We start from the raw sequence: 10515 nt of genomic DNA on the forward strand, positions 1-10515 counted from the left end.
TCGTTTTTGCGTTCATCCTTTTTTCATCTGTTTTCTTTTCTTTCTTTTTTCCTTATTCTTTCCATTGTGCTTTCATGTTTTTTCTTTTCTTCTTTTTCCATCCTTCTTTATTTTTTTCCTTCCTTCTTCTCTCTGCTTTCTTTTTATTAAATTTTCGTTCCTTCTTTTTCCTTATTTGCTTTTCTTTAATTCTTTCTTTTATCGTTCCATCTTTCCTGCCGTTTTTTTTCTTTTCTCCTTTGTTTTTTTTTCATTCTTCGTGACTTTATTCTTTTCATCCATCGTTTTTTCCTTCCGATCTTCCTTCTTTCATTCCTTTCTACCGTTATTTCTACTGTTTCTCTTCCTTTCTTTTTTCTTTTCTTCGTTCGTAACTTCCTTCCTTGCTTGCTCTCATCTTGTATTCTTATTTTCTTGCTTCCTTTCTTACTTTCTTATTTTCTTTCTACCTTTCGGCCCACTAATTTCTTCCCTTCTCTTACTTCTTTCTTTTTCTTTTGTTACTTTCGCTTCTTCCTCCTAGCCTTTCTTCCTTTCTTGCGTTGCTTCCACCCTTTCTTTCTACTATTTTCTTTTCACCCTTTTCTTTCTACTATTTTCTTTCTTTTTTTCATTTTTCTTTCCTTCCATTTTCTTCTATCTTCCTCCTTAAGAAAATGTTTTTTTTCTTTCTACCTTTGTTCTTTCCTTCCTTCCTTACTTGCTTTCTTCTTGCCTTTATTTCTCCTTGCTTTCTTTCTTTTGTTCTTTCTTTTTTACTATCTTTCTTCTTTACTTGCGTTTATTCTTCTTTACTTTCTTCCTATTGTTCCTCCAATTTGCAATAGCACTGGCAAAATGGCAGCAAAAAAAAACTCCGAATAAATGCCCTTTCTCCAAAACTTTTCTTCCATCGTTCTTTGCTTGTTTTCCTTTCTCTATTCTCTACTTTCTTTCTTCGTTACTACCTTTCTTTCTTCCCTCCAATATTCCTTCGATTTGTTTCTTCCTTCTTTACTGCCTTCCTTTTTTGGTTCCTCTTTCACTTCCTTTCTTTCTACCCTTTTTTCTTCATTTCTTCTGCCGTTTTTTATTTTTCTTAGCTCCATCGTTTTTTCTTCTTCTCTTCCTTTTTTGATTTCTTCGTTCCTTCCTTCCTTATTTGCTTTCTTTCTGCCATTATTTCTCCAGCTTTCCTTCCTTTTTTCTTTCTTCCTTTCTTTCCCCTTTCCTAACTTCTTTTCTTTTTCCTTTGTATCTTCCTTACTATCATTGTTTCTTTCTTCTTTACTTACTTACTTCCTTACTTGCATAATTTTTTCCTTCCTTTCTGCCAGTTTTCCTTCCTTTCACTTTGCCTTTCTTCCTTCGTTCCTTTTGTAAATCCGAAATTGCTTTCCGTGGCAGCAAAAAACTCCGAATAAATGTCAGCAAAACCAGCTTTCAAAAATTTGAATGGAATTTGTAATAAGAGTGCCATAAAACTTAGAGTACTACATAGGTTTAGCTGGTTAACCAACAAGTATCAAGTCTGTAATCGATCGATGTGCAATTGTTTTGCTGAGACATAATATTAAGAACAATCTGGTCTTCTTTTGTAGATGAGAAACGGAAAAGAAACAGATTCTCGAGCTTCTTCCGGAGGCATTTTTGACTTGACAGCCGATACTATTACCATGCAGTCAACAGCAGATTTTGCTGAGTAAGCCTCTAACGTTTTGACAATATACAACAGTGTGATGATGCGGTGTTCTTCTGTTCAGGCTGTTGTGACAACGCTGTTCGGGGCGAATCGTTTTCGATTGCTGATCGAGCAACGAATACACTTGACGGTGGATGGAACTGTGCACCAATCAAATTGGAGCGAAATTACCAGATGACATTTGAACCGGTTTCAGGAAAATATCTTTATTATTTCCAGTAAATCTAGGAATTACATCACAGAGTCATTGGAAGCTAAGTTCAGGCTCCCATAGTGGCACTGTATAGGGATTGCAGAAGTAAAATTGCAAAACGAACGACGAACGAGGCTGTGGTGCTTGGTTGAAAGTAGCGTGACATTTCCATTGTGTAACTTTCCTTTATTTATTCCGTTTTTTTCCAGTGCGCAGGTAAGGGAAGGGCTATAAACTGTAAATCGATCGCAATTTGCTCCGCATTTATTGCTTTAGAAACCGAACCGGAACTGTTCAGTAGTAGCTACACGTAGCTCAGAACGCTTCTTCCAGCCTACGAGTTGGTTAGAAATCAATCAATCGAATCGCCTGTGAGAATCACTTCAAGACAACTTTATCAGGCGGTTTCAGATTTACGTAGCGACCGAATAATGATTCATGATATCGTCAAAATGGAACGTAAATATCGTAATAAAACTAAAATTGTTACTTTAGAAAGTGTGTTTTTTCGGTCAAGCTTGAGCAGAGCTTGAGCAACCATTCTGGCCGGTGTGCCACAGGGACGTAATTTGGGACTTTTACTGTTTTTTCATACATTTTAATGATAACAGACTTTGAATGATGTTTCAGGAAGCTGGAGCTCAATACCCTACTGTTTTCTTATTATTCATCTACCAAGGATCAAGGACCTACAATTCAGCGTATTCAGATCCCGGTTGCTGCTGGCCACGGGTCAGACCCTGTTAACTTTCTATCTTCTGAACAACAGCTCGCATAACAATTTAGGTTTTATTACCCACATCTATAACGGGTTCGGGTGACTCGAATTGCTAATAAAAGTTCGTAATAAAAGCACAACTCGACTTTTACTTGGGAGATAAACGATCGTTAAGTATGTTAAGGAAACCTTTGCTGCAGCAAGGGACCGCGGGAAGGGTTCCTCCGTTTCGTTGTCAAAATATCAAATCGAGCGAAATTGGTGCTGTGCTAGTGAAACTGTTCATGTTTTACCTCGTACAACGGCCTTGTCAAGTCGGCATTTATCAGCTGTTTGATTTCTCTATTACATCAGACCAATTGGAGCAGCGAACTTTCAAGTTGGGTTTCATGTTGTTTAATTTTATTCATTTTTTTTATATTCTTTGCACTCCCTCTAAATTGTAGTTAATCAACTGAACTTTATGTGCGATTAAATGTTTCTAATAGGCAATGAGGTGAGTTTCGTTTAGTGTATACTTTGCATTACATCAACTCGTAGCCATATTCATTGGCACCATTCACTCTGGTCAGTTGAAAGGTAAATTAATACATGAATAAATGAATTCAAAAGCAGACACAAGAAACTCCGAATGGCAGAAACCTTGTCTTTTAACACAATCCTTGATCATTTTATTATAATCTCTTCAAAGTCAAATATTTAAATTCCTAAACAGTTGCATTGAAAAGGATTTTAATCGGTCATTTCTTCAATTGGATCAACGCGAACGCGATTGCAACCGAACCGAGATGGATTATTCACAACTCGTTCAATCCATAGAGCACGGTTAGTCACACCGGAGTTAATGTGGGTTTACACGCAACTCCTGCACGCGTCAAATGTCAAACACACGTCTCAATGTCGTCTACTGGCTTACGCCGCGACAATCAATCCCCTCTTGAGCTTTACCCACCCAAAAGGCGCACGGATTTAAATTACAAACCGTACGGGGTTCGTTGTGTGCAACCATGTTCATCATCATCAACAACAACAACAACGGCCAAAGTTAAGCCTAATCGCGATCGCATGTGACAGTTTAATCCAATTGTCGTTCGTTTGGAACTAACCACGAGCGACGCCGACGACAGCAAACAAAGTAGGCTGTGGCAAACTCTAAAGTGTCAACTTTAGAGATAGTCAGACAGAGAAGGTCGAATCAATTGGAATGCAGTCGCTGTCGCCTGCGGATGAACTCTCGAACTCCCAATCAAACCGGATTTTCGAATATGAGACACTTGAATGCGAACAAAAGAGTAGTTAAATTACCTCATAACAAAACTAAAATACCTATAATAATGGCTCTCATCATTTTTTTTTCGTTAGTGAAAAGAAAAAAAAACTTATTCGGTGCAAGTCATTGATGCTGCCAGGTTTTGCGCTATATTTTTCAGCAACTGCTTTTCAAACAACAACAGTCCAAATAATAAGTTTTAGAGAAGAAAGAGCTGAATAATTGGCCATCCTTTTAGACGGAGACAGAAATCATTAGACCAGCTAAATGCTCCGGCTGGTAATTTTGCTCGGGTCGTTCGAAAACTATCTAATTGCACGCCCCTCGTTAGCATTCGCGTTCGTTAAAAAAGTATCATTGAAAAGCGTTTTTATTGTGTTCATAATTGTGCTTCAATTCATCAATATGTACTAGAGACTGTAAGAAGCAGTGGAGTTAATTATCCAAAGGCAAGTAGAAATAATAATAATAATAATAGTCAAATTGAAGGTAAATCAGTAACGAGCAGAAGTTGTGCAACAATGATAATTAGTTGCGGAAAGAAAAGGAGTTAGACAACGAAATAGAGAGCCACTCTGTGCGCGGCTTTTTTGATACTTTAAATGAGCAGAGAGAAAAAAATCAATTGAATGTACAAAAAAATAAACCGCTAGGTATTTGACGTGCGTGAAACCGCACTGAGAAAAGTCAACATTTTCGTACAATTATAACACTACGCACGGGGCTTAAAGCTGTCACCGAAACAAAACAAACAAATCGAACACGTGACAAAAGCACAAGCTGTGTAACGATATCATGGAAGAAAGTTGCTGCGAATAAATTGTTACGTGACTGCCATTGCTGTCCGGCGGTTGCGGCGGAGTAATTGATCAAAATTGACACACCCTACTGCGGCTGAAAGGGTAACCGATTTATGTTGAGGTTTTCCTGCAGGTAATCATAAGCTAGGCGACATGCTCCACACAAAATAAGTACAAATATTGGTTAATGAAACTGCTGAACTTTAAACGTAAGCTCTCTATTTTCACTTGACTGACTGTCAGTGACAGCGTAAATTTTTGATCGCAGCACCCCTACAGATTCGACCAGTCTCACATCGTTTTCGATTTGCTACTTTTATATTTGCATTAACATTGTCAAGTGTAAAGGTCCAGACACAATGCATACGGATTGTACTACGTTGCGGATGTTTGACAGAAAACCCATGGAAAAACTGTCAAATTGCCTCAACGTAGTAACACCCGTATGCATTGTGCCTGGGCCTTAAGAATTCGTTGGCGATAGATACGAGATGGTTCGTTTTACCAATTTTTCGGCAAATACCTTGTAAAAAAGTTGATTAACGAAGACATTATCTTCCACTTGAATGCCAGGGATTTGATGAAATCAGCAACTGATTTCCATAGTACGGAGGGTGTCCCGTAACGCTGGAATGTGTCTACTGGGTAACTTACTAGAACATTTGAAAGTAATGAAAAAATCGTGTTCAAAATTGTTGTACAAATCAGATGAACAAAAATGGAATAAAAAAATAAACCTCCCGATTACTTCCTCTTGATGATTTCCTGGTCACTTCTTAATGATCTCTTGGTATCTTCTTGACTTTTCAGCAAATTCTAATCGACCGTTGACTACTTTTTGTCGGTTTCCTTACAATTTATTAACGACTTTTAACGACTTACTCACGATTTCTTAGCGTCTTTCTGACGACTTCTTTGACTACTCCCTGTCGATTTGTGGGCAAACAAATAAATAAAGAAAGATGGAAAGAAAGAAGGACAAAAAAGAAGAGAAAAAACATGAAAAAACGAAAAAGTAAGGAAAAAAGGAAGAAAGAAAGTAGGCATGAATGAAAAACAGATAAAAAAAAAGTTGAAAAAAGGATGAAGGCAAAATGAAGAAACGAAAAAGGAAGAAGCAAAGAAAGTGAAAAAGTCATTTTTTTAAGAAAACTACATAAAAATGAAACAAAAAATGCAAGAGAGAAGGAAGGAAGTAAGAGATGGAAGAAAAGCAAGAAGGTCAAAAGGAGAGATAAAAGAAAGGAAGGTAAAAAAGGAAAAAAAAAGAAGGGAAGGAAGAAAAGAAAGAAAAAGGTACAGAAGAAAAGGAGAAAGAAAGGAATGAGGGAAGAAAGGAAGGGAGACAAGACAGAAGAAAGAAAAGAAAGAAGAAAAGATTGATGAAGAAAAAAAGAAAAAGGCAGAAAGAAAGGAAGGAAGAAAAAAAGAAGAAAAGAAGAGACGGAGAAAGGGTAAATCAAAAAAGGAAAAAAGAAAGGAATGAAAAAGGGAAGGAAAAAAAGAAAGAACTAAGGAAAGAAAGAACGAATAAAAAAGAAAGAAAGAAAGGAAAAAAAAGCAGAAAGAAAGGAAGGAATAAAGGAGAAACGAAAAGAAAACAGCAAGGAAAGAAGGAAGAGAGAAAACGAAGAAATAAAGAGACAAATAAAATTAAGGCAAAAAGGCAGTAAGAAAGGATGTCAGGAACAATACGAAAGAAGAAAAAACAGAAAGCAGGAAGATAGGATAGAAAGAAGTAAAAAAAAAGAAGGAAAGGGAAATTGCAAATTGAAAAAAGAAAGAAGGAAGTAAGAGAAGGAACAAATCTTCCACGCGATTATGAGGAACGTGCTGCTTGAGTCGTAGATACTAAACAGAAGAAAGAAGGAAAGAAAAAGAAAGGGGAAGATACAGAATAAGAAATAAGGAAGAAAAAAAAAGAAAATATAAAAGAAAAAGGGAAGAAGTAGCGAAAAACAAAGGAAGGAAAGAAGGAAGGGTGGAAGCAACGAAGAAAGAAAGAAAAATGAAAACGAAGGAAATAATGAAAGAAGAAAGTATGTAAAGGAAGGAGAAAAAATGTAGAAAAAGAAAGCAAGAAGTTAAAACGGAGAAAAGGAAGGAAAGAAGAAAGGAAGATAGAAGCAAGGGCGAAAGAAAAGATGGAAGAAAGGAAGAATGAAATTAAGGCAGAAAGGAAGGAAGTAAGAAAGGAAGGAAAAAAGGAAACAAGAAAGGAAAAAAGGAGGGAAGGAAAGCAGAAAAGAAGGAAGGAACAAAAGGAAGTAAGAAAAGTGAAAGAAGTAAAAAAAGAAAGCAAGAAGAAAGGATAAAAGCAAGAAAAAAAGGAAGAGAAAGTTGAAGAAAGAAGGAAGTAAAAGAAGGCACAAATCTCACACATGATTATGAGGAACACGCTGCTCAAGATTCTGAAGAGAAGAAGGAAAGAAAAATGAATGGGAATAAAGAGTATAAGAAACAAGGAACAAAGAAAAAAACAAAAAAAAGATAAAGGGAAGAAGGAAGGAAAACAGGTAGGACGCCAAGAAGGAAGGGCGCAACGAAGAAAGAAAGAAGAAAGGAAGGCGAAGGAAGAAAAAAGGAAATAATGAAAGGAGAAAGTATGTAAAGGAAGGAAGAAAAATGAAAAAAGAAAGCAAGAAGTTGAAAAAGAGAGAAAGAAGGAAAGAAGAAAAGAAGAAAGAAGCAAGGTAGAAAGAAGAGAAGGAAGAAAAGATGGGAGAAAGGAAGCAAGAAAAGAAAGCGTTTTTCCGAAGAGAAGGAAAAACGAAGGAGAGAGAAGAGAAGAAAGAAGGAAAGCAAACGAAGGAAGAAAAGAAGGAACGTAGTCGGCTACCGCTTCACCTACAGGATGAGGTGCTCAACCAGTCAAGGTGTTGTAGTCTGTGTTAAACAAGTCTGAAGCCACTCGCCAAGCTAGCTTCCGATGAGATTTTAGCCTATGAACCTCTCACATTTTGATAATACGACGTGACTCCATCATTATTAGACCAAAATATGGCAACAATGCAACGACTTGATATTCCCTACCTACGGTAGGACCACTGTTTAGGATTTCAGACTCGGTTAAGACTTGAAACCTCCACCTGTGTGGTCCCTAAACTTTCTCGATTATTCTAGAATGCTACTGACACTTAATAATTATTCTGATAAAATTTACCGAGCATCGTTAAACCTACGAAAAACAACGACCCAGATGCTATCTAATCCTTCCGACAACAAACCGTAAACATTATCGATATTAACGTGTTTGACCGAAAGATTTCGTCACTCAAAATATAACGTAGCGAGTGATGCTTCCAACAGTTTTAACAACTAATGAAACTGTATCCAATGCAAATTGGAGGAAAAATAGGAAGAAAGTACAGAAGAATTAACGCAAGTAAAGAAGAAAGATAGTAAAAAAGAAAGAACAGAAGAAAGAAAGCAAGGAGAAATCAAGGCAAGAAGGAAGCAAGTAAGGGAGGAAGGAAAGAACAAAGGTAGAAAGAAAAAAACATTTTCTAAAGGAGGAAGATAGAAGAAAATGGAAGACAAAACGAAAAAAAGAAAGAAAATAGTAGAAAGAAAGGGTGAAAGCAACGCAAGAAAGGAAAAAAGGCTAGGAGGCAGAAGCGAACGTAACAAAAGAAAAAGAAAGAAGTAAGAGAAGGGAAGAAATTAGGGGGCAGAAAGGTAGAAAAAAAATAAGAAGGTAAGAAAGGAAGCAAGAAAATAAGAATACAAGATGAGAGCAAGCAAGGAAGGAAGTTACGAACGAAGAAAAGAAGAAAGAAAGGAAGAGAAACAGGAGAAATAACGACAGAAAGGAAGCAAATAAGGAATGAAGGAAGGAAGATCGGAAGGAAAAAACGATGGATGAAAAGAAGAAAGTCACGAACAATGAAAAAAACAAAGGAAAAAAGAAATAAGACGGCAGGAAAGATGGAACTGTAAAAGAAAGAATAAAATAAAAGCGAATTAGGAAAAAGAAGGAAGGAAAATTTAATAAAAAGAAAGCAGAGAGAAGAAGGAAGGAAAAAAATAAAGGATGGAAAAAGAAGAAAAGAAAAAACATGAAAGCACAATGGAAAGAGTAAGGAAAAAAGAAAGAAAAGAAAAGAGATGAAAAAAGGATGAAGGCAAAAACGATGCAAGAAAAGCAAGAAAAAGTAAAAGTAAAAACATTAATACAAAAAGAAAGAATAAAAATGAAAAAAAACAAAAAATGGAAAAGAGACAGAAGGAAGAAATTTAAAAGAAGGAAGAAAAGAAAAATGGAAGAAGAGAAAGAAGAAAAAAGGAAGGAAGGAAGGTAAAAAGGAAGAAAAGGAAGAAAAGAAGAGAGAAAGAAAGGGTGAATTAAAAAAGGAATGAAAAAAGGAAGAAAGAAAGGAACAAAAATGGGCAGAAAAAAAGGAAGGAAGAGAGAGCAAAACTTTTTGTTTTCAGCAAAAAGAAAGGAAAGAATAAAGGAGGGAAAAAGGAAAGCAGTAAGGAAGAAACAAAGGAAAATAGAGAGAAAAGGAGGAAACAAAGAAAGAAAGCAATTAAGGTAGAAAGGAACGAAGGAAGAAAAAGGAAAAACGAAAAAGTAGGTAGAAAGGATTGAAGGAAGAGAAAATTGAAGACAGACAGACGAAAGTAAGAGAAGGAAGAAAGGAAAGACAAAGGAAGGGGAAGAAAGAAAATGAGAAAAAAAATGAAAGAAAAAGGAAAGAAGAGAAAAAGGAAGAAAAGAAGGGAGGGTGGAAGCAACGAGGAAAGAAGAAAAATGAAAGCGAAGGAAGAAAAAAGGAAATAATAAAAGGAGAAAGTATGCAAAGCAAGAAAAATGAATAAAAAAGAAAGCGAGAAATTAAAAAAGAAATGGAAGAAAGGAAGCAAGAAAAGAAAGAAGGAAGAAAAAATGGAATAAATGAAAGGAGGGGAGCGAAGAAGTAAAAGTAGAATGAAAAAAGGAAAGAAGATGAGAATGAAAGAGGAAAGGAAGAAAGCAAATAACGAAGAATGGAAAAAACAAAGGAAGAAAGAAAAAAATGGCAGGAAAGAAGGAACGATACAAGAAAGAATTAAAGAAAAGCAAATAAGAACAAAGAAGAAAAGAAAATTTAATAAAAAGAGAGGAGAGAAGGAAGAGAAAAGGGAAGGGAATGAAACAACATAAGAAAAGGAAGAAAATAAAGAAAAATGGAAAGAAGGAAGAAAAAAAAAGAAAAACCCTGACAAAACGAAAAAAGCAAGGAAAAAAGAAAAGAAAGAAAGTTGGCATGAATGAAAAACAGTTAAAAAAGTTGAAAAAAGGATGAAAGCAAAACGAAGAAAGAAAAAAAGGAAGAAGCAAAAGAAGTAAAAAAGCCATTTTTATAAGCAGAAAGCATAAAAATGAATCGAAAAATGCGAGAGAGAAGGAAGGAAAGCAAGAAGGTAAAAAGTAGAAAAAAGAAAGGCAGGAAGAAAAGAAAGAAGGAATTGAACAAATAGGAAGGAACAAGAGAAGAAAAAAGAAAGGAAGGAAGAAAAGAAAGAAAAAGGGATGGAAGAAAAGGAGGAAGAAAGAAATGAAGGAAGAAAGGAAGAAAAGAAGAGACGAAGGGTAAATCAAAAAAGGAACGAAGAAAGGAATTAAAAGGGGAAGGAAAAAAGAAAGAACGAAGGAAAGAAAGAACGAAGACAAAAAGGAAGGAAAAGCAAGGAAAAAAGGCAGAAAGAAAGGAAGGAATAGAGGAGAGAAGAAAGGAAGCAAATAGCAGATAAAAAAGAAGCAATAAAGGAGGGACGAATAAAAAGCAGCATGAAAAGAAGCGAGAAAACGAAGAAACAAAGAAAAAATAAGCTTAAGGCAGAAAGGAAAGAAGTAAGAAAGGAAGG

At 35.9% G+C, this 10515-nt stretch overlaps 1 protein-coding gene across 1 annotated transcript; it reads left to right on the forward strand.

Annotated features, from left to right (window-relative positions):
* Positions 1–3083: 3083 nt before the first annotated feature.
* Positions 3084–9811, forward strand: LOC128732444 (nucleolar protein 58-like). Its single transcript, XM_053825694.1, is given in 3 exon segments — positions 3084–3088; positions 7260–7489; positions 9606–9811. Coding segments are annotated over 3 exon segments (441 nt in total).
* Positions 9812–10515: the final 704 nt, after the last annotated feature.

The sequence above is a fragment of the Sabethes cyaneus genome, chromosome 1 (genome assembly GCF_943734655.1).
Source record: "Sabethes cyaneus chromosome 1, idSabCyanKW18_F2, whole genome shotgun sequence".
NCBI lineage: Eukaryota > Metazoa > Arthropoda > Insecta > Diptera > Culicidae > Sabethes > Sabethes cyaneus.